The sequence below is a fragment of the Camelus ferus genome, chromosome 30, assembly GCF_009834535.1.
Source record: "Camelus ferus isolate YT-003-E chromosome 30, BCGSAC_Cfer_1.0, whole genome shotgun sequence".
Classification (NCBI taxonomy): Eukaryota; Metazoa; Chordata; class Mammalia; order Artiodactyla; family Camelidae; genus Camelus; species Camelus ferus.
In genome coordinates this window covers 20,954,524-20,980,438 of record NC_045725.1, presented here as the reverse complement: position 1 = coordinate 20,980,438, position 25,915 = coordinate 20,954,524, and the positions used below count along the sequence as shown (strand labels likewise).

General features: G+C 33.4%; 1 protein-coding gene across 6 annotated transcripts in view; it reads right to left on the bottom strand.

Annotated features, from left to right (window-relative positions):
* Positions 1 to 25,915, bottom strand: part of WDR7 (WD repeat domain 7) — a 276,957-nt gene that overhangs the window by 123,093 nt on the left and 127,949 nt on the right. For 5 of the 6 annotated variants that reach the window (XM_006182769.3, XM_006182770.3, XM_014557674.2 and 2 more), the window contains one exon: positions 1,383 to 1,604. In XM_006182769.3, coding sequence (XP_006182831.1) covers positions 1,383 to 1,604 — 222 coding nt within the window. Of the gene's footprint in view, positions 1 to 1,376; positions 1,605 to 25,915 lie in introns of all 6 variants that reach the window. The other variant, XM_032470553.1, reaches the window with a different exon arrangement.

Here is a 25,915-nt window from a genome sequence, read left to right as displayed (position 1 = left end):
ATTTTGAAGAAATCTTAATTTCTAGTTTGAAGATCAAATGAAGAGACAGAAAAGAAATCGCTCGTGAAATTATAAAGTAATAGCACATGTTAGTTACTGAGCCCTTTTCAACGAGAAACCACTGCGCACAGCAGTTTACACCACAGGCAAAGGCACGAGCTCTGGAACCAACAGGCTGTGTTGAGACAAAACCCGCCATTTCCTGGAGGTGCGTCTCAGCCAGGTTAACGAAACCTCTCTGTACTCGATTAGCCTTACGCGCAAAGTGGAGATAATTGAGGAACCCACTTTATAGGGTGTTTATGAGGATTAAGTGAGTTAACGCAGATAAAGAGCTTAAAATGGGGCTCATGTGGTTGCTTTATTACTGTTGGTGGTGGTATTCTTATTATTACCCTCTGATTCTCAATGTCAAATAGAGATCAAGAGATTACCAACCACTAATAAGTATTTGTTGGATTAAGAGCCTAGAAAGGGGCCGGGGGGAGTGGGCAGGCAGCTAAATCTGTAAGAGAGCTTCAATAATAAAAACCTCTAATATGGCTCCTTGGCTTCTCAGCAAAGGCATGTGACAGTGATCCCCTGAACCTCTCTGCTGTCATAACTAGCAAAGAAGCATATATCTTTTTTCCTTGCTTAAAGGACAAAACCTCAAAAGAACATGTTGCAATTTATGCTGCAAAGAATATCTTGTGATGTTGTTGGTAGGATTATATTGGGTCCTTAAAGATGACACATCTGTTTATTATTTTGCAACATGGTAGGATCATTCTGACCTTACCTAAGGGAGTCTGACACTAAAGCACCAGAAGACCTCTTTAGAAAACACCCTTACCTGTCAGTAACATAACAGCCACAGAACCGGAGGCAGCAATCCGACACAAATCCTTCCAGCTCTGACTGTAATTTTTCAGTCATTTAAAAACTATTATTGGAATATTTTTAAATTAGAGAGGTAATTCATAATTCCTCATTCATGCTCTTATACATTAGTTTTTTTTTTTTTAAGAGAAAATTGGTTTTCCACCCCTACCATTGATTTTTCAAACCACGTTCAGGATAAGTTGCATAGTTTTTCAGAAATTATTTTAGAAGTCAGAAGTTTAGGCTAAAAGCATGACCAAAATGTGGAAACGCAAAGCTCAGAAATGTGTTGCTTTAAGGAGAGCACTTTTAAAGACCACGCTTCAACTTTTAAAAAGAAGTTCCAGAACTATAACTCCAAGGTAATGTGCCAAATAGATTATACTGCTTTCTAATAACTTCATTTAAACATTCTATTTGAATTCAACCTCAGGATATGTACAATATTCTGAGGTTTTTGTTAACACATACTATGTACTGAGAAGCAACAGATAAGCATTAGGAATTTTTACACTTACAAGTATGTCTGGCCAGTGAGTAGTTGGATCCGCCACTAGTCAGACCAAATCCCTCAGGAATCTGACTAGAGCTTCGAGGTCTGGTCAACAGTTTGGGAGGTTCAATTTCAGCCCCAAATTCAGCTCCTATTACTCCTAGTAAAACAATAGCAGTAGCTTGCTTCCGCCTTTCCTCATAAGATGTAGAAATTTTTTTCATTTGTGGGACACTTGATAAGCAACCTGAAAACCAAAACATAAGAACAGAAGTTAAAAGACTATCAATACATATGATTAGAAACATATTCCAGATCGGTCATTTAGGAGCAATCAGTCTCTTCAACAAACGGCACTGGGACAACTGGTTATCCATGAGCAAAAGATTGAATTTGAACCTTCACCTTCTACCATACAAAAAAAAAACCCAAACTCAAAATGGATGAGAGTCCTAAATATAAAAGTTAAAACTAAATAACTTGTAATAAAAAATATAGATGTGTATCTTCATGATCTTGGGTTAGGCAATGATTTCTTAGATATGATACCAAAAGCATGAGTAATTTTCAAAAAGGTTTTTAACTGAACCTCATCAGTGTTAAAAACTTTTGATCTTCAAATGACAGAATCAGGAAAGTGAAAAGAATATACACAGACTAAGAGAAAATATTGTCAAATTATACACCTAAAAACTGATTGTATTCAGAATACTTAAGGAACTGTTCTTATAACTCAGTAATAAGAAAATCCAACTTTTAAAATGAGCAAACAATTATATAGATATTTCTCCAAAGATATATGAATGGCTAATATGCCCAATAAAGCTGCTCAACATCATTGGCCATTAGGAAAATAAAAATCAAAACCACAGGGAGACACCACTTCACACCCACTAGAATGGCTGCAATTAAAAGGACACACCGTAACATATATTGTTAAGTCTGTACAGAAATGGAAATGCTCATGCATTGCTGGTGGGAATGTAAAATGATGCAACTACTTTGGAAAATAGTTCTGCAGTTCCTCAAAAAGTTCAACGTAGAGTTATAACACACGGCCCAGAAATCCCACTCCTAGGTATCTCCATAAGGGGAGTGAAAACAGATGTACATGCAAAGACTTGCACATGAGCATCCACAGCAGTATTATTCATAATAGCCAAAAAGTAGAAACAGCCTAAATGTCCATCAACTGACAAAACGAGTAAACAAAATGTGGTATATCCATCCAATAAAATATTATTCAGCAATATAAAAGAATAAAGTACTAATACATACTGCAAAAGGATGACCTTGAAAACTTTATGGCATAGGAAAAAAGCCAGGCCAAAGGACCACATAGTGTTGCATAATTCAATTTACATGAAACAGAATAGGCAAATAGGCAGAATAGTCCAGAATAAGCAAATCTATACGGACAGAAAGTAGATCAGTGGTGGCCTAGGGCTGGGACAGGGGTGAAATGGTTAATGATGGCTAATGAGGACTGGGTTCTTGAGATGAAAATGTTGTAAAATTCTATTATGATGGTATCTGCACAAGTCCAAATACACTAACCACCACTTGATTCTAAGCTTTATTTTTTAATTTTTATTAAAACATTTATTTTATTTTATTTATTTATTTTTAATGGAGGTACTGGGGATTGAACCCAGGACCTTGTGTATGCTAAGCATGAGCTCTACACTGAGCTATATCCTCGCCTCCTGGATGAATTTTATGAAATATAAATCATACCTTAATATATCTATTTTTAAAAAAGATTGTTAACTCACTTATTAATCTGCCCACTAATTTTACAAATATTTATTGAGCATCTACTTTGGGCCAGGGAATTGCAAACATGAAAATAAATAGTGCAGGTTCTCAAGAAGCTCACTAGTATGTAAAAAAGGAAAGCCTGTCCAAGGAGGAAAAGGAATTTAAAACTCAAAAGATAAGTAGAAGTTTGCCAGGCAGTAAGATGAATGGGCAATGAGAGGAAGGCAAAGAATGAATATTTTGTCCAGATGGAGCAGAATGCAGAAGCACAAGCAGTCATGACCTGGGCAAAGCTCAGCAGAGTTTCAGATGCAGAAGTAGTACGAGCATGACACTCAAAACATAATGGAAAACAATTTTAAATCTTTATTACAGTATCAGTATCAGTAAATAGAAAGTAACACATAACACTGCTTCTTAAAATTTATTTTCCCAACCTTTCTCTAAGATAACTACAACTCACTCACTCTCCCAAAATGCTACTAAGATTTGGCCCTTTGCTCAGCCCTACCCCTTTTCTAGTTCTACTCCTTTTTATAAGTGGTCTACCTTTCATTTTTTGTTTGATGTTTATTATGTGATATTTCAAACATCAAAGGAGCTACACAGGGAATATATAAAGAACATCATGATATGCATGTATACAATAAACTTTATAATAACTTAGTAACTTAATGTTTAGTAACTTAATGTTTTCCATAGATGCTTGAGACTTTTAAAAGTAATTAACTAATGTGGATATAACTAAAGTCTACTATGGATTTAGTCTTGACTTCACTATGCCTCTCTCTTGCCCTAGAGGGAGCAATCGTGGATCCTGACCTTATCAAATGTTTTAAATCTATTATATATCAATTATATCAACACCTGAAACATTACGTATTTTCTGACCTTAAACCATGCTTGCATTCCTTGGGTAAACTCCGGATGAATGGATGGATGGAGATCAATAGATAGATAGGCAGGTAGGTAGACAGAAACAGGCTAACAGACAGACTCTGAACTAAATTTGCTAAAAGAGTTTTTTATATTTATTTACAAAGGTAAGATTGGACTATGATTTTCTTTTCATACACTATTCTTGTTGTGTCTTGGTAGCAATATAATATGATCCTCAAAAACTGGGTTAAGTAATTTTCTCTCCCCAGTTCTTTAAAAACTGTTAAAGAATTCTTGAAGTTAGCTAAAAATTCTCTACAATTATTGTGACTTGTGTCTCAGGGACACTCCCTTTTGGGAGTCAGGGAGTAGGGGATGCAGAGGGCAGGGAAGGGACAAAGTAGAGGAAGGAACATGTTTTATTATGAATTCATTTTCTGTGATAGTAACTTATTTAGCTTGATTCCCTATTTCTTCATGAATCCTTCTGGATAGCTTCCAGTTTTAAAAGAATTATTCACCTCATTTAAGTTTGTAAATGTTTTGGTCTGAAGTTCTTTAGAGTATTCTCTATGGTTTAAAAATCTCAGTTGTATCAGTTGCTCTGGATCCTTTTAAATATTGTTTATTTGTGCCTTCTATAGTATTATTTTTCATGCCTTTCTTGATCAGTTTTTCTAGAAATACATATTTTGTCAGATTTCCAAAAAATGTTTCGGTTTTGATCTTACTGCTTTATTGCTTTCTATTTCACTAATTTCTGTTGTTATTTTTTTATTATTTCTCCTTTCTCCTGTTTTCTTTGGGTATTTTCTCTATTCTCTCTTTCTCTTTGTTTTGTTTCTGGGCTCCCAGACTGAATAAAGCTCACTTCTTTTCATTATTTTCTATTATGGTTAACACTGCCAGTCACACAGTTAGCATCCGATTTCTTCTTTTCCTTTAGTAATACAACCTCAATTTTAACTGAGTAGCAACATGCTCGTACTCTTTCAACGTCCTTCCAGGAACTGAGGAAGCTATAGCCTAGCTCCCAGCTTTAAGCTTTATTCATTATATATTTTTAAGTCTTCTTTGCTCATAGGAGCCAAAGGAGCCCAAGCTAGTGGTTTCAGCTCAGATCCCACTGCATTCTATTCCATCACTTGTCCATGGAGATATCTTTCTTTCTTCAGCCTAGTTATGTCTCTTTGGTTTTCTATTTGTAAATTTTATCCATCATGGCTATATACTTGTTAGAGAGGGATTCTTAAAGTGAATTTCTAGAGCCATCCTGATTGGAGGTCAGCCTTTTGTTCTTTCTAATATTAACCCATCCAGCTTTTCTGGTCTCTTTCAGTACACTGGCAATATATTAATTAAGTCAGTACAAGGCAGAGCCCTCAGAGCAGTACACTAACCAAGAGATGAGCAATGGGGACCTTAGAATACTTTAAGATGTTTTATTTTTGTCTCTTCTGTTTCTTTCCTTTGTCAATCTATACTACTGCAGGTAAGGCAGGGGGATGACAACAGGGGAGGCCAAAGGGGTACCAAATACTAGAGGCCTTTGTATAGCAATCTGAAGACTTTTAACTTTTGGCTAGTGGAAAGTCATCGAACAATTCTGTCCAAAGTGGTGACATGAGAGTCACTGCTAGAAAGATCATGATAGTGGTAGTATGGAAGGTGAACTGCGAGGGAAAACAAGACTGGTGTCAAGTAGAACCAAAAGATGACTCAGGCAGTGGTCAAGTGGAAAACAGTGAGTACCACTGGTGGCAGAATTTACAGTTCATCTCATTCAGCATATGAGAATCGAAGGCCTAGTGTATGCATGGCATTGTGCTAATATGGATTAATGAATTGATATGGGATGAATTAAGATAAATTAGTAGGAATAAGAAAAGCAAAGCCCCTGTCTTCATTGAACTTAAAGGCGACTAACCAGGAATTAGAAATGTAAAGGTGACAAAAATCAATGAGAACATGATGGTCTAAGGGGACAGCACACATAAGAACCTAAAGCGTACAGGAATTTGTTGATTTCTATTGGGAGGATAGGTAAGTGTGCTGGAACTCCATGAGCCGAGAAGAGGATGGTAGAAAATGAGGCGAGAGTCAGGAAAGGGGGAGATCACAGATGACTCTACTGGTCATATTCACATTTCGATTTTCATCCTTTGAACAACGGAATTTAGGGTTCCTGAACACCACTCTGAGCATGAATAAAGAACGCTGGACGTGAGGTAATCAATCAAGAGGGTATCGTAGAACTGAAAGTGGGAGATGAAGGTTGGTTTGGTGTTGGATTTTAATAGGAGACGCAGAGAAGTGGATGGCTTCGAGATCCACGGTGAGGTCTGTGTAGCTGATGGAAACACCACCCCAAAACATTAGATGTCATGCTCCGAATTCTTTTAAAAGTCCCAGTTAATTAAAACAAAAGTAAAACAAGACTTCAAAAACCCTTGCAAGAGATGTAGGTATGGCCTTTCCAGAAGCTGAACAAAAAAACACCTAGAGCACAAAGATTCTTAGTATACTTTAATTCCATTTAGTTAGCTGCACCAAAAGGCAGAATAGGATGTGGGCAAGAAGACCTAGTTGGATCTAAGAAATGGAAACGGTAAGATATAAAGAATGTAAGATTGGAAAAGAATCATTGAATGGTGTTAAAGCACTTAAGGAAAAATGGGGATCAGTTATCTAAAAAACTAAGGTGGTAATATCGAACAGTAGCTACTGTTTATTTGGATTCCAAGAAAAGTTTGGTGCAATTGAGAACAGAAGAGATCTGTTCTTGTTGCTGCTATAGTTTCTTAGCTTCTGCATGTCACACTTTATTGTTAAAAAAAAAAAGTTAATTTAGGAAATTTGCCGTTAGTTTCTCAGCATGTATAGAAAGGACAAAATCTAAAATGAGACAACAGAGAATAGACTCATCTTCAAAATATTCTAATTCTTCTATGCAAATTTTTAATTATTACTCATTTTCCTGATTTGCTTTATTTTGCATGGTGTATTTCAGATCACATCATATAATAACGTTCCTCTAGTGTTATAAAATTATTTTATAACTTCCAAGGTCATTTCTTATAAAAAGCCTCAATTAAAAAGCTTAAAAATATCTAAGTAACATACAGTATATCTTCTAATCTGATACCGTAGTATGCATTTCTGCCTCTTCATGGATGTTTTTTCCAATTTTTTTAAGACAAAGAGGAAATGTTAGTAAAAGTATTAGCATGTAAATGTGATTATGGATTCAAAGTATGACACTGATCTATGACAGTTCATAGTAACCAAAGCGGGGAAAAAACCCTAAAAGCTTAACCATACTAAGAAGGGAAAAAAAAAAATCAATAATCACTGCCTCTGTGTTTAGAAGGATGAAAATGGACCCTAATTCTAGACAAAGTGATATTTAACAGTTTGATAATCTATACCTCAGGACATGCATTTAAAACCAACTTTATTTATGTATAAGAACAGACACCAGGAGCAGGAGCTCTGTGGGACTGCATCTGGAGACACGCAGGATACATTTATTCTTTACATAGTCTTCTTGAACCAGGAAGCTGGTGGAGCTCCCCTCCCCCCATGGCTCAGCACGAGCATGCTCCATAACAATAGTTCAAAGGAAAGCTCTATTCTGCAGTTGCACTGATTGTTCTGTCAGCTGACCTCTGCAGAAGGGAATTGCTAACCGCTGCCTCGCTCCTTAGCTGACAAATGAATGATCGCAGCTCCATCTATTTTCACTATGGCTGCCTCTAGCCCAGGTGCTCAGACAGAGAGCCCGGTGTGACATCTTAGATCAAGATGAATTGGCACAAACTCCTGATCCAAGATTGTTTTATACCATTTAATTTAGTTTCTTCCCCTGCTTGGATGAGCACAGCTCTGGTTATGGATTTCTATTCTAATGTACTGAAGCAGGCCCTGAAAGAAGCCAATGAAGCAGCTGCTGGAGCAAGGGACTGCAGGGATACTGATCAATAGGCAAGGCATTGACCCCAGCCGGTCAGCCTCTGCAATGGCCACTGCTCGAAGGGGGAGGGGGCACGGAGCACACATGGGCTGCTTCCAGTAGGAAATTAAACAACAGGGGCATTTGGAGAGCTCCACCTCCACCCCAGTCCCCCACCTTCTCCATGTTCCTTTTGTTTAATTACTTCAGTCTGGTCCTAACTCCCACTCCACAGGAAGGAATTAAGACTTCAGGGAAGTTTTAATAATGTTCTTTAAAATCACCATTTGTAAATTTTATCCTTAAGCTAACAGAAAGAATCTTAGTCGGTGCCCTCCCCTAAGTGGCCAAAATATGAAATCTTAATTAGCTGTCAAGTACATCACTTGGTGTAATTTAAGGTTTCGCATGTGCACAGGCTCCTAATACAGTCCAAGTCGTGATGAACACTACTGATGCTGAAATTCTATGGTACGTAATTTTTACCAGTACTCAGATCTGAAAAGATGATAGCTCTTTGTTAACAAGGAAAGAAGTAAGAACAAGAAGAGGATCCCCTAAAAGAGACACTGACTGATTAGTAAATGTATAAGCTGACAGATGCCCATCCCTACTACTGTTCTAACAATAACACAGCAATTTCTGATTCTTTTAATTTTTTCAAATTTGGAAACATTTTAATTTATTGGCTTTGCCTGTGTTTTAAATAATACAAGATATATACAATTAGCTGCCCTGTTTTCCTACAAATAAACTGACAACCAAATGGGAGATTTGGGGATATTAAAAACAAAATAATTCTGGAAAAGTAGACCTTCCTAGTTTCATTTGTCTCATGAAAATTTGGTACTTTTTCACAGAGACATGCCTCCATTTAATCATGCTAAAGGGTGACATGGAGATCCATTTTCTTGACAGGACGGTTGATCACCCTATCACAGTAAGAAAATTAATACCTTCAACCAGCCCTGTGTGGAAACAGAAGCTACATGCAATGGTAAAGGACATAAATGTTCTACATTTTAAGTCGCAAACAGAATACTTGTTCTGTGTGAAAATAATGTTTCCTCATTATTGGGTTACTTAAAGCAAAATATGAGCCTTTGATTGTATTAAGACAACCATTTAATTCATATGGTGTTCCTCAAAAGTACATAATTGTCTTTAGATTCAGCATAATTGACTCTAGATTTACAGGAACAGGAGTAAACCCTTTACTTACAGCTTAACTAGAACACAGGTAAAATATTTGAGAAGTTTAAGCTATTTAAAGAGCTGTGAGATATTGATTACTTCATTTAAAAAGCAGTCAGAGAGTGCAACCAAGAGGTCAAGATAAATTCAACAGTTTGAAGCACTTTACTAAATAACTCTAAAGATCATGTTAATTGGCTTTGTGCAGTTCCAGGGTAAAATTAATTTTATCCTAGCTTACAATAAAAGGATTAAAAGACATATTAAGTTCTTCAGTTTTAACTGGAATAGGAATCAATGGATTTGAATTAAGGTTAACGGCGGTTTTATGAGAGATGGACTACCAGCAGATACTTTAGATCTGCTATTAGCCATACATTGATGGAACTCTGCGATTGTATTAGGTGTTAAAATCTTAGATAAGAAGATACCACTAATTACTATGCTGAGAATATGCTTTAAGAATTATGTGATTTGATCTAGAAAAGCTGTCACCAGAAATCTGATTCTCTGTTTAGGATTCAGTATCATAACGCTTTTTATAGTTGACTTAGCTATGTTATAATTTTAAAATTCTAGTAAAAATTAATGAGATGATGTGGCTAAATTTAAAAACAATTCACTTCAAGATTACAACTACATTTAAAACATTTAAAACTATATCACAAGCATATTATCAGGGTTTTCTGAACCAAAGCATTACATTCAGATTGGTTTTAACATACCAATTTTATGCCAGAAATTTCATGCACTGATAGAGTCCAAGATACTCATAATGATAGGAATGTTTCCTGAATTTATTTAAAGTTCAATATACTCTAAAACATCACTTTCAAAAATCAGAAATGTCTATAACAATAAAGTGAGAATACAATTTTAAGTGTTTGTCTTCAGTCTTTCATTATTTAATATGTTTTGGAACTATATTATAGAAAAATAAATTGCTTTTACTATGCACTGCCTAGCAAAGGAAAAAAATCCAATTTTGTATTTAATAAGGTATATATGTTATATATTAATAACTGACTTTATACTTTATAGGAATGATAGGGAAAAAGTAGGTTGCAAGATCTCACAGCAAAAAACTATTTAAAGGGCAGCATGTAAGACTATTTAAAATAATAATTTGAATCATGCTAGAAAATAGTTTCCATTGGAGTTCTTTACAATTCTTTTATTTGCAATAAAGTATACTTGCAAATATTAGCTTATGACTAATTATTAAAGAGCAAATGTAAATTTAGCAAAGTGAACTTCGTTAACTTTGGCAGTCTTGAGGACAAAAGAACTTTCAGAATTAAGACATGATTTACTGTTTACAGTGTGGGCATACAATTCAAATAGACTTAGCATTCAAAGCTCTACAGCTATGAGCCAATAAAACTACAAAAACAAAAAAAGAAAGAAAGAAAACAACTTTCTTTTTTCAGACCAGTAAAATATTCTTCTGAATTCTCATTTTTACCTACTTCTTTTTTCTCAGCCCCATGGACATTTTAAATGTGATGTGGTATTACAGCTATATGAAAAACATACATAAAATTGTATATTAAGTAAATATAAGATTAAAATAGTAAGTGACAGTGAAATATGTCAAATGAAAATACATTTTAATATGTTTCTAAACATAAACACAAGTACCTAAAAGAAACTAGATCTTATAAAAGTGAGTTAAGTTCTAATTGTTTCTTAGATGTAATCAAAATAATCTCAACCTATTACCGACTGATAAGTGTCTAAACTGATGTACCTAGTTGCCTAGTGGAATATTAATTTATTTTTAAGATATGCCTTTTTGATAATCATTATATGGTGCTAATCAAAAATGTTAACTTTACAAATACATATATATTATGTGTACATAATTATATGCACACTCATAAGTATATAATATTCTTAGGTTTCATGTCTTGGTACCCTGAGCTAAAACTGTATTTTTGAAAAGTTAAAATGTGTTATCTATGTTTTAAATCATAATGAAGAAAATGTTGGCCCTCAATAAATTGTTTCCACAGATGTTTGGCCAGAACATTTTCTATACCTACTCTGTGCTATTGTTAGGGTTGCTTAAGACTGGATAAAGTACAATGCTATAAAAATGTCCAATTTTACTCCATATGTAACAGTAATCTTCCAAATAAGACTTAGTAACAATATTTTTAAATAAGCAAAATTCTTTTGATATTAATTTATGTTTAAGACAATTTGGTTTTAAAATGGTCTAGTATTCTATTAATTAAATATCAGTTATCCAAAATACCGTGGTTCTTAGTCAAATACTTCAAAGATGAATTTGTTAAGTGGGAACACAAAAAGGCATAGATTGGTGACAATCCAGTGTGTGACAAAGGACTGAAAGAATTCACTCACTTTGGTGGTGAATCCAGCTTTCTTAAGCTCATAAGGAGCATCTGTGAGTCCATGCCATTGAAAATACATGTAATCAGGTTCCTTTTCTTAAACCACATGCTTTTATATGAATATTATATATTATTCTTACATTTGTTGGTACATTAAAGAGTGCTGCAAAGTCTTGCAATTTTTACAAAATATGGCAGATAAATTTTCATGACGTGGAAAAACATAAAAATTACAGATGATTATTTGGCAAAAACGCTAATTTCTACCTGTGCTTCTGAAGCAAACAAAATGAAATAAAACATGGCATTTTGAAATCTTCCTCTCTACCTCCTTGGGAAAAAAAAAAAAAGATGAGCTGATTAAAAATGACTGTCACGGAGCATTTCAACATTAATTTCCAAACCCTCACTCTATTATCAAAGTTAGTGTGTGCGTGCGTGTGTGTGTGTGTGTGTGTGTGTGTGTGTGTGTGTGTGTAGAATACTTCCAGTCTGTCACCAGCATAGGCGTTTCCTCCACTGCATTACAAGTATTCTTTAGTTGCTCTGTGACACATCTATTGGGTTTTCCTCACACCGACTGATGGAGCATACGGAAATTGCTTCCCAATTGTATGAGGCTTTTGCTGTTTTTGTTGCTGCTGTTCTATTTCCCCTATCACTTGAACACCAAAGTAAACAAACATTCTATTAATTTGTATGTATGCTCCATAGCCCCCTGCTGGACCACAATAGTTCTGCAAATGCGTACATCTTTCTGCGGCTGCTGATTAAGCCATTTTAAAATAATGCCTCTTGCACGTATATGCATTGTGTGTGTGCCTTTGACAAAATACATCAAACCTACCTTCCGCAAAATCAGATAAAAGCAAAATAAATGAACACTCAAAAATGATTTTCTTTTTCTAAGAAAATTATCACTCTCTTGGGGATATGTCAATTATTTTGGTAATTAGAAACCTTAAGCTTTGACAGCAACTTGTATGTTTTTTGAGTAATTCTTGTAACAATTTCTTATTCTTAACACAGACAAGCTCTACTCTTATTTTCCACAATCTGCATTATCTTATTTTTCTATTTATTCTCTACCTAAACATCAAAAAGCCCATTTTTTTTCTCTTTTACTGTTAGTATGAACATTCTCAGCTTGAGGAATGAAATTTCTTAGTTTTGAGGAAACTGGATTTAAAAAGTTCCAAGTATCTATCTAAGACATTTATGTAATCAGAAATCTTGTAGCTAATAATTATCAAGAATAATGTTCATTTTTGGTTTACTTTACCTTTCAAGGGTGAATCTGAGATTCATGTCAAGTTTTAAAAACTATAAATTGTAATATTAAGAACATTATTAGCTTTTTCATGAAGAAAGGAATGTTTCAGAAATAGTGGTTAGTGGCTTGTAAAATTACATAAATCTGAAAAACATAGCAAATAATTCTCATAATTTTTTCATACAGTTAATGTTCAGAAAAAGGCAACTTCTGTGATGAGATTTTCCTATAAAAATACTGGAGTAGACATAATGATGTGTTTCTTTAAAAGATCAAACGAAACACGAGACAACATTTGGTGGACCATTAGAAGTCATTCTATGAAGATCTTACACTTGTGCATTACAGCACACTGAAAAATGAATTGTTACACCTGAGGTCATTTTTATTCATAAAATGACATCATTTATTGGAGTCACTTAAAAATCTTTTCACTTAGGTATCTCTCTCAGTGATACAAAACCAGACCAAAAGGGATAACTGCCTTGTTCTATCTTTGAGAAATTAACAAGTACATCTGTTCATTTATAAGAAGTAATTGTAGTATTTCTGAATTAATATACATTTGATCACAATAATGAAACAATGACATTTAGCTAAAATTACCATTTTTAAAATGTTTATTTAAAGTAAGTTAGAACTTCTAAGGGTTTTCTTGCTTTAATTTTTCTCAGTAGATTATAGCATTTTTCTCCAGTTTTGAGAAACAATCAACTTATTCACATGTTATTTTTTTCTTTTGCTTTCTTCACTCTAAGTGTTAAGCAGAAGTAATGCAACATCGTCAGAGGCAACATAATATAACAGGAATTAATGGCCAGACCTTTGAAGTAACAGCAGATCTGGGAAAAGTTGTGGTGGTTAAATCTAAAGTGAAGTTTAACAGTAAAGACTTTAAAACCTAGCCCACAATTAGCAGAAATATATAACATTTAATCTTTTTTTAAAGCATCCTGTGAGTTATTAAAATTTGATATAGATTAACATACAATTCCTAACAACTAACTAACTAACGAAATTTAAAGGAAAAGTCCTTTTAAACTTAAAAGGAGAAATAAAATAAGAAGAGAAAGAGATAAGTAAGGAAATTTAAAGGAGAAATTAAACGGTCAAAAATATCTTTGACTTTTATTTTACTAACCACATTAACAGATGATCAAAAAAGCAAGGCTTTGAAAAATAAAAAGACAAATAAGCAAAAGTTAACTAAGCATTTGTGATAAAAATCTAAAAGCCACTGAAAAAATAAGCCACAGCCTCAAACTGTTAAGAATATACTCATTATTAGCCCACACCTATAGAAAAAGTAGACCATCTATAGACCATTTATAGACCATCTATAGCCTAAGAAATACACATGTGTGTAAATGACATATTAGTCCATTTTTTTCCGAAGAGATTTCTAAGTAGCTTCAGAGAGCCTGAAGAAAAAGAACACTTGAATTACTATTAGACAGTTATAGACGACTTTCATTTCTGATCTCTTTATATGTTTCTGCTTTCATATCATTTTTTAAGCTTCATGTAGAGAGAATTATGTGCCTTTTAAATTATTGTAGATAATTTTGAAATTAGTTTACACTTCTTCATTTTACAATCAGGATAACTAGTCTATCAAACTGACTCTAGTTGTTATTCAGCAAATGTTTTTGTCACAGATCTTTTTTGTTTACATGATTTTTTTATTACGTACCTTTGCAAGTAAGCATATATAGATATTGAAATATAGTAACATTCTCTTTCATCTTACTGTTTTATGTGATTTCCTATTAATTAGTTCATTCCATTTGTAATTTGGATCTGAGCTGCCTATCTTGCACATTACACACTAAAGCAGCCTTTGAGCCTTGAATCTTTGCACAGTCCTTCCAATGTTTAACTGAAAAAGGCTAAGCGTATATACCTAGTCATCCTGAATATCTAAGCCATTGATTAGTTACGACTGTGGATTTAGAAAAGCTACCACTCCTGAAGTGAACACTAAGAGAAAAACTCAATGTCTTAACCTATGCATATATGTTGTCAGACACTCAGATTTTTAAGACGACACGCTATTTTAAAAAGACAGGTTTAAAAAAAAATCTGTTCCTGCTACACGATAACATATAATAATTTCCTCAAAATTCTGCCTGACTAGCACAAATCATTAGGTTACACTCAGGAGTTGTGAACAGACAGCTTTATAATCTCCTCTTGTTTTAATTCATTTTTATTAAGACAGATAGATACTTTCCTATGTAAAAACCTGGAAAATACATGTATATTGATGTTTTATGTTTACATTTTTCTCAAATAAAATGGTTTCTCTTATTAGCAAAAGAAAAAACTGAGTATTTTTTCTAATACTATATATTTATATATAGTTTATATATATATTATATAATGTTTTTGATTTCTACAAATACTCAAATAAGAAACAGTATTTATTTATGGTTTTAAAAAAAAGCACCTGAAAATATGTCAAAGGTAATAGGGTCCCCATTTAAAACAAAACAAAACAAAACAAAATCCAGAAAAACCTGAAGTCCATCTGCTCACTTATCTACTAAGACTGTATTTATTATAATGACACAGTTAAATGCTTATTACAATCACTTTCCAAACTCTTACAAAAATAGATAAACCATTAAGAATTTAAAAGGAAAAGAAGACACACCAGAAGCAGTGTGTCTAAGGCATCTCCTAGGTCCAAGATTAGATAACTGTTAGGGGAAATTTCAGAATTTCAGAGGAAAAGGGGATCACAGAGATCTTCTAATCAAACTAATACCCGTATTTTACAGATAAAGAAGGTCAAGTAGGTTAAGTGTTCAAGTGACAAGCTGAAGGGCACAAAGAGAGTGGGTACTGATGGCAACATGAGTCCAGATGGATTTCTAGAATCGTCCCTGGCCGCAAGTCAGTGTTTGCATAGAAATTGGTTAATATTTGACACTGGCTTCAATATAAATCTATACTACGTATCTTCAAATACTGCAAAATTAAAGACGTTTCTTAAAAATTAACAAGAAAGCAAAATTTATAATTAGAAAAAAGTCTTAATAAGTTTTGGTCTATAGTACCTAACAATGTTATATTTATTTTCTACTGGGGCTATCTGCAACAAATGTAAAAATTTCGAATGCAAACTTATTAAAAATATAACTTTAAGTTTTGGTTACCTCTACATAAACCTCCCTGTAAGTAAATGTCTACTATAAACTCATACGCACAAATATTTTCCAAAGTCACATACTGAACTCCAAATATTGCAAGTAAGTTGATGATCATTTCCAAAGTTTACATCGTAGTATCAGAGAATAGCTTGGAGTCTCCATAAGGGTTAAGACAATCATTTTCTACTGCATACTAGTGCTATTCTAAGCCGATAGTGTGTTTAAATCCACACCAATGAAATCAATACAGCACTGTTCTATTCAAGGTGAGACCAAATAAACCTGTCTGAAGCTTTGAGAAATAGGTTTTGCAGTATACTTTGAGTGCTAAATGCCTTTCAGTCCAGAGATCTGTCATTAAATAATCATTAGCCATCATTCACTCTTCCTAAAAAGCTTAACATCTAAACTTGTTCAGCATCCACTAAAGCATTAGTATAGACTACCAAGTATGTGCTCATTAGCACTTAGAGATGTTTCAACCGCTCTGTTTAACCACGCATTGTCTTATCAAAAAATGCCCCAAATACTTACACATATTCACCACTAGATTAGAGAGCAATTTATTCCAATGATTAGTAAAAAGGACACCAATATAATGATCAGCCTCTTTTGGATAACATGGCATAACCCACAGAAACACAATCAACTTTTTCCTGACTGATCAACTCAAACAAAATCTGATGTCTTTCCTAGCATTCAGCATCATATATAATTCAGCATCGCATATAAGCCAAACAAAATTAAGTCAATCACAATAGAGAATTCATCAGAAAGTAATCTTGGCTTTGATCCTGAATGTATTTTAAAATAATGCTTCTTTTATCAATGCTATTCATATCTCTTTCAATATATGATCATCTCAATTGCTGCATATCAACTATAATGAACCTTGAGTTATTTTAGATATCATGAGGTAGACAGAAAATTAAGATATATTTATCTTCTTTCTATTACTTGAAAGATTGAGTAAATAATACAGAATGATCTGTATTTAGTAATGTTATTGGACTATATGCATAAATTTGATGGTCGAGGTAATTTTCTCTGTCTGTACTTCTAAGAAGTTAATGCTCGTATGCTATTACACTAATCCTCTCAATTTCAAGCTAATATTAATGAAGATATCGTTTTTGAAAGACATTAATTCGTTATTCATTTTTAAAAGCTCAAATAAAAATATATGGCCAGATACTTATGATCTCATCTGCAGTTTTACAACTTATCACTTCCAATTTTAATATAGATTTCAACCTAAAGAGAGTCACGATATTATATGAACATGTTTTATTTAACTGGATGACATTTGATGGTTTCCCAGGAGTACTTAGATAACTAAATATAAAAGTATTCTTTTAGCTTAATAGCCACTATAGGTACTTTAAAATGTCAAATACACATCGTACAAATACAAACTGTAACAGAAACTTTCTAGCATTTTAATTACCAGCCCATTTGATCTATGACTTTTTCATTTTTCTATCAATGCCACAAAATAAAATTTCAATTGCTAAGATACGAACAGATATAATATTGCTTGAACACTTTGGTAAATGTATTATAATATTATATTTCAAAGTATAAAACATTTCAAAGCTCAGAAACTAAAGAGGGTAACATAAAACCAAATCTCATCACAGACGATTTTTTAATGGTCAAATTTTCCCTTACCTGCAGCACTGAAATGCACTTTGAGTATACAATGAAATATAAAATCATCATTCCTTTTCACTTGTTAAGGTACATTAAGAGTTACACTGAACAATCAGAGAGTTAACTAAAAACAAGTTAACAGTCCAGTCACTATAAAAAGGAGAAACTTCTTCGGAAAAATGGAGAAAAAAAGTAAAACTAAAACTCATGTAAAAGTGTAACGTGCAGATACCAAGAGAAAAGGGGAATATTAAAGTTAGCATCAATGCTGTGAATATAAATTAGCCACATTTTCCTAAAAGAGCCCGGAATCTCAAAAAATCTGAAAATAGAGTTTTACAATAAATTAATAAAATAAAAGTTTTCTAATTATAACAGTTTGTCAGAAAATGTAGTATTTTTAAAATGTTTTATCTATAAAATCTGTACCACTGGATTTCACTTTAGCCTCATCGTTCTTGAAATAGGTTAACTCTTTCAGAACCTCACGTAAATTCTCATTTTTTAATCTACAAAACACTATGGCAGAGTCAACAAAGCCTGACAAAGTGCTTTCATCCCTTTCAGAATCTGTACTACGAATCTCTTACTGCTAATCTCTTACTGACTTCAGAATCAATATTTATAACATCTATTTATACCAATCAACATTTATTCCGTACTAAGTTTTAAGTAATAAGTTGCTTTTTTATCGTTGCAGTTGTTTAATTACTGTAAAATAAAACGAATGCCTTATTTCTACAATTAAATTTAGCTTCCTTTTTAAAAAAAAAAGGTAAAAATAAGAAAAGGAGTTTTATATGCCCTTCTTAACGATACAATTGTTTTGTAAATACTAAACAACTACTTTATGAAAAAGAGACCAAATGCTGTTTTCAAGTAATTCATGCCTTTAAAAATATGTTAGATTAACTGTTAATACAAAAACATGATCAATAAAAGCAATTCATTCTTGACTCTCAAATCTCATTGGGTATAGGTGAAACTTCAATAAAACTGGTACTCTTCTGGATTTTACATTTTGAAGCATGATTACTATTTTATTGAAAAGCATATAAGAGTAACACACTATTTTAAATTAAGTCATTTTGAAACTAAGTTGCAACTTATCCTTATTCTTTATGAATAGACTAGGTTCTTATTGGAAATCAATTTGAAGGCAGGTAAAATTAGATAGCCATGGTTACCAGAATATCAGTAAGAGATAGCAATATCCCATTCTAAGTCTTATGCTAAAGTAAAAAGAAAATAAAAGGTACAACAATAAAAAATACCCTTTTTGCCAGCAAATGTTTAAGATGCAGAATATATTTTCAATGCTATTATGTACAATATGAAACACAAAATAATGAAAAAACGTTTTCATTATTACAAATATTTCCATCAAAATTATTATCAAAACTAGATTTTATTTTGTATTTTTCATTTGAATGCCCTAAACAGTAAAACAACCACATTAAAATGTAAGGACATATAATAGGCAATTTAAGCTTTCTCACATTTCAAATGTTTAATTAATAGAGGCAAAAAAGGGTAAGTGAAAAAAAATCCAAAAAAGGGTAATGAATCTCCTATATTGAACTGAAGAGTTGACTGTATAAAATCAAGAGATGAAAAATAGATGGGAGAGTTCATGACAAACATATTTAAATGTCACTGTACACAGAATTAATCCAAAAAGCCAAACGTAAAACATAACTTCTACTTAAGAAATATCTTTGAAATATATTACATAGTAAGCTTACATTTTTAAGTTATTAAATCAATATCAGATCAAAATCTTCACATCAAAAAGTAAAGTATACAGAGTTTCAAGATATATAAACATAATAGCTGACAACAGTAAATAAAGTGCTTCTGAAAATTGTTTTATCTTTGTTTCTGAGTTTTTCATTCTCTGTTAATGTATATTTACATGCAAATTATCTTCTCGCTACAACTGGATCTACTTAGGTTTATTTGGAAAAAGGCGTAACTATGAAATTTTATAGAATATACTAACATGTATTAATAATCTATCTCATTTACTCCTTAGGCATCAATTTACGAAAAAGAAATGCACATACGTATAAGGCAACCTATAATGCCTGAAATCTTTTTTGTGTAAAAGTATCGAAAGAACTCGGCAGTGTAATTGTCAGTGTAATAGTTGCATTATACTCAAGGCTGTTAAGCATGCATTCCTTATCCTAATTAAATGTTCAAAATGGCTAGATTCAATTTTCATAAGAGAGACAAATCAATATTATGATACTTGTTTTTCTCAAAATATGTTTCAAATCCCCTAAACCTAAACATGCCGCTCTTTCCGAAAGTGACAAATACAGAAAATTAGTAGGTTCTTGAAATATGATACCAACAGCCCTGTTCAGAAACGAAAGGCCAATACTATATTAAAGAAAAAAAAGTGAAACCACCAATAAGTAACAGAATTATAGCAGGCCCCACTGTATCCGAGAATCTCAATACTGGACTGCTCGGCTGCTGGAGGAGCTCCAGAGAGAGCTAACCTGGTGTGATGAAAGGCTTGACAAAGCAGTTCTGACTGCACAGCGATGCTGAGTTGTGGGCTAATACAAGAACAGGAGGCCCAGTCGCTGTCTTTCACCACGCGCAATTTACACACGGCTTTATCAATAGCCTCAGTGCTGAATACAGAACACACTCTATTTGGCTTTCAGTCAATTAAGCTTTAAGCTGTCAGCAAACAAGAGTTTTAAGTTAATTTTGAATCACCACGAATCAAGCTGAAGGTTGTGAAAGGGCGGCTCGCACGCCGGCATGGAAAAAGGCAGTTTAATTGCCTCTGAATAGCTATTATATGCTGCAATTGGCCTATTGAATCTTAGATGATCTATTTATTTATCAAAGTGCAACCATCAAAGATTAGTAAAGGAGTGAATAATCTGAATCACACATTCCCTATTTTGCATAAGATGTTGATGTATTTGCAAAGGTATAAATAAGTCACATTTTTTAAAGCATATTTTATTTTTTGATGTAAAATTTTCTATGAAGTGGAAAATAAGCAATACAACACAGCATAAAAATAAAACAATTACAGTTCCAGGAAAATAAAGAAATACTTTTTAAAAAAGATACACCTGTTACCATAAAATATTTTCAGGTATTACCTGATATCAAATTGATGACTTAGAATAAAAATACACCTTTATAAATGTTCATGTTATAAATATTCATCAAATAAAGACAGCCAGAAAAAAATTATAAAATTGAATTAAGTCAAAGATTTAAAACATCTTAATTAGAATTCCTTAGATTAAATTGCATCGTTAATTGTGTACAGGAAAAGAACACCAAAATATTTCATTTTAATGAAGATTGAGGATCTCTCAAGAAAATGGTATTGTCAAATAAAAAGGATTATTATATTCCTAACATTGCATAACATCTATTTTTTGATCCTAATCGGTTTTTTCCTGAAATTATTTCTCTCAATAGTGTGTATTCTGTTTATTATTATACGGGTACTCATGAGTGCTGGACGCGTATATTGATTTTTTTATTAGAAGAGAGCACTGAAGCATTAGGTCGACAGAGTGGGGGTAGGGGATGCTCAGATTTTATAAACAGATGTAAACATAGATCAAATTTAGGGAGAGTAAAACTGAACCATTTTGCTTTGGCTGAAATGCGCTATAGTTCTTTTTACATGTTAGACCTTCAATAGTAAATGTATTGAAGCATGCACTCACAGTTGGTTTATATAGGGAAACCATGTGGAGATTAACAGTTATAAAGTATTAATGGTTTATAAGAATTTGGATAGAATACGGGTTAATTTCAGTATTCCCTCAAGGACAGTCACATATTCTTGGAAGCCTGGACCCATCACTCTGTATTTCCAGTCAGCAGAGGCGATGGGCTTGGGAATCAGTGCTGACTACCATCATTCCAGGAACTACCACACATTCAGGGGCTGAAATTCAATGAAAGAGTGTTGAAACCCTTTCTTCTTCTCTCTTCTCTCATCCATTATTATAAAATACTTTTTTTTTGCATTTACATTCAAAAAGTATCTTGTAATCATTTACTAGTTACCTCTTACAAAAATCTATGCTGCTAAAACCATAAACAGAAAGATCCTAAAGTAGAGAATGCCTGTATGATTTCTAATGGAAACAGGGGAAGGAAACAGACTAAGTATCGGAGCCAGGCTTCTTAAGGTAAAACAAAGTAAAAAACCATGAGAAAAGAGGCTATTTTTCTTCATCATTCTTAAGAAGCATTAACAAAGGACTTCTGTTCAATGGCCACAAATGTCCACTGTGAGTCTCCTACTTTATTTGTGTATTTTACATATTTATGTAGGACATGAAGTGTTCTAAACACCTTCACATCACTCAGTAACTCCCTTCACATCATCCACTTATTCCACATGGGAGGGGATAGAACAGGGAAGAAAACAGAAAATGTTTTCCACCTTCCTGCAGCTTACATTCAGGGAAGGAAAACAGACACACAAATAACCACAATTTACAAAGTGTGATACATTGATTTACTCCAGAGTCAGTCTTGGAAATTTTAGAAAATTGTTGAAAGTTGGGGGAGGTCTTAGTCACAGTCCTCTAGTTTCCTTGAAGAAATTTTCCCTACGCCCCCTCACTGGCTTCCTGGCCCATTGCTCACTCAGTGTTTCCCAGAAATACTACAATGACTTTTCTGAAGGATGAGTTTCAGATACGAAATATGTCATATGTAGCTCACCCTCTTCCCTTCTCTTTGGGATACATTTACTTTCAAAGAGTGGACATTCTGCTCTGCTCTCAAAGTCATGAGTTTTACAGAAGCAGGTGCACAAAGGGGAAAGGCAGAGGTTTTCCAGCACAGTCTGTGATGAATAATTAATTTGCCTGTAAAATGTATTATGGAAGAACAAAGGGCCAAGAATAACTAAGGAGCTTCCGAAAAAGGAAAAGAGGGAAGATATGCTGTACTAGATATAAAGACTAATTATAAAGCTACAGTAATTAAAACAGCATGGTTTTGGTGCAGGGATAAATTTCCAAGTAGAATAAAATAAGGAGTCAAAAAACAGAGTCCAGATATATACATATATATAATGAAAAAAAAGGGTTATTTATACGAATGAAAATGAAACTGGAACTCTATCTTTCATCACAAACAAAAAATCAACTACAGGTGGATTAAGAACTTACATATCAGTAGCAAAAGTTTAAACTTTTCGGATGAAAACAAAGATGATGATATAGAGAAAAATTTATTAAGTTCCTAAAAGCACTAGGCATAAAGGATGGATAAATTCAATTACATAAAAATTAAGAACTCCTTTTCATCAAAAGCACCGTACAGAAATGAAAATATAAGATACAAACTGAGAGCAGATATTTGTCATAAATATAACTGGCAAACTATTAGTATTCTGAACATAAAAAGAACACCTACAGTTAGAAAGACAAATGATCCAATGGAAAAAAAACGGGCAGAAGACTTGAACAAGCATTTCACAGAAAAGGAAAGATACATGCTCAAACTCACTAGTAAGCAAGGAAATGCAAGCTAAGGGCACAATAAGATAACCATTTTCCACTCTTTCAATTGGCAAAACTGTAAATGTCAAGTGCTGGAGAGGATGCAGATTGACAGAATCTGTCATACGCTTTGGGTAAGAATTTGACTATTTTTTAAGGTTGATCATTTGTATATCCTAAGACATAGCAATTCCAGTCCTAGACATACACAAGAGAAATATGCACACGTACAGAAGACATGTGGAAGGCTGTTTATAACAAAACTGTTTGTAATCGTTAAAACAAAAAACCTTAATAACTCAAATGTCTATTAACAGAAAAATAAGCAAATTAGGTTTTTTTTCCCATTTACTGTTAGTAAGTGGTAAAAACGACTGAACTATAGCCACATACAACATAAAATAATCTTTGTGATACAATGTTAAATGACAAAAGTAAGCGCCAAAAGATTGTATCTACTGTGATAGCTTTTTATAAAGTTTAAAACAAGTGAAACTAAGCAATATATTGTTTCGGCACGACTGTGGATGAGACAAAACAAATACACAGAAAGCAAGGAAGCAGCAGACACAAAACTCAAAAAGAGTGGTTACCTCTAAGACATGCAGGAGGATGGACTAGGGCAAGAACACATGTAGAGAGAAATCAGATGTAAATGGCCGGCAATATTCTAGTTCTTGGTTTGGGTGGGGCGGTGGCATAGCAATTAAAATCAGTTAACTGATTAAATAAAATATATTTAAACTTAGTGAAATAAAACGAGTCCCTTAATTTAACGGGCCACTGATTGTTTTTGTGTGTCTGGTTGTTTGTGTCTGTTAAATAGGGGAAACAGCCTGAAAGAAAATGGGAAATGAAAAGGCAAACTATTTGTATATATAGCATGCAATTCTTTAAACCATTAAAATCAAGGTTAAGAATATTGCTTATGAGATAAGGCTAAATAGGGGGTAAAACACTAGGATACAAAATTGTGTATTCCCTATGATAATTAAAAATGCATAGGAAACACTGGAAGAAATTTATCACTAAGTTAACAGTTACCGTGTTGAGACAGTGATGTTCCATATTTCTTTACTTTTTCTGTTTTCTAAAAATTTCTTCAAGATAATTTAAATTATATTTGTAGTTTTAAAACTGTTCAGATATATTAAGGAACAAACTTTTAGGTAATTTTCATATTTTGCCTAAGCTCTTCATTTCTCAGTAAATCAGTAACGAATGTTTGAAAGTTTACTAAAAATTTAATGAATTTAAATCTATTTGCATATTTATATAGGGCAAACAAATTGCATGACCATGGCAACCTAATATTAGAATTTGGAAGCATGTCAACTTTTAACTCAACAAGCAGGAAATTAAAAAAAAAATAAAATCACGCTAAAGTACTTATTTAGTTGGAACCTCAAGTCCATTAGCAAAAGTGTTTACATTTTCATTTTGAATGAATGTAAAATATCTACAGAATTCAGCAACTTAAATAATCTAGTCCATATATCCATTTATATGTGTATGTGTATGTACATGTATTTTTTTTTACATATAAGAACTACACTTACACTTGTAATATACTTGTTTAAACCTTTACATCAGTGGGCCTTCAGAATGGCTTAACAGTTTAACTGTTATTCTGGCAGCATGAAAACAAATGCTAACCTCTTAATATTTAGGTGGATATTAAAATGTAGTAAATTTTTAGGAGGGGAATAAAATAGATAGCAATTGTAATTTACTAGAAAGGGTGTACCCCGGATGCTTTCTTATAGGACATAATCAATGAACTGACAGGTTATAAATAACTTCCAATTCAGGCTCTCTCATCAGCTGAAGGCCTAACTGCCTAGAAAGAGCCTAAACACATTCCTGTGCCCTTTCAAGGCTACTTACATGCACATGACTTGTATGAGAACCTGTATCAGCTTCCCAACATTCACGGTAAGAAAAGCAGCAATTAATGAACAGCTGCCACATCCCAGGCACTACCCTGGGTATGCTACACATTAGGCAGCGTGAAGAGAAAGAGGCCAAGCCTTGGCATGATAAGACCAAGTTTGAATTCCGGCCTTTCTGCATGCAAGCTGAGTGAACGTGAATAACATACTTGGACTCTCTAAGGCTGAGCTTCCTCATCTCTAAAATGTGGGCAACATACATATCTGGTTAATTTGTTAGGGTTAAAGAGAAAAGATAAAGTATCTAGTTTATAATACCAGAGATATAAGAAATAGTAACAACTATTATTTTATCATCAAACCAGTAGACAGTCCCCTATATTTGGGAGTTGCTAAAAACACTTAATGAGGAGGGAGGGCATAGCTCAGTGGTAGAGTCCACGCCGAGCATGCATGAGGTCCTGGGTTCAATCCTCAGTACCTCCATTATAAATAAATAAATAAACAAACAAACAAACAAACTTAATTACAGCCCCCCCCCAAGAACACTTAATGAAATAACCAAAAAGTTATTGGCAAAATCAAGTTCTAGTTAAATCTTTAAAAGTAATAAGCTGGATTTAGTTTAGGTGTAGGCAAAGTTTTATTTGTTTTCCCCCAAACCACAAAAGCAAGACCCTACTTATGATTCTAAGGGTTCAAGCTGGTGGTGTTTGGCCAGCACGAGTCTTTTAATGGACACGTGACAGAGATACAACGTGATGTCGTCAGACACAATATATTTTTATTCAGCAACTCAAAATATCAGAATGAAGACAAAAATTCCTTTTCTGCCCTATTCAGGAATGAACTAGATTTTTCTGTTACCATTATGTGGTAATCGGGCCTCACATTCATAAAACCCAGTGAACTTAGGTACATCGGAC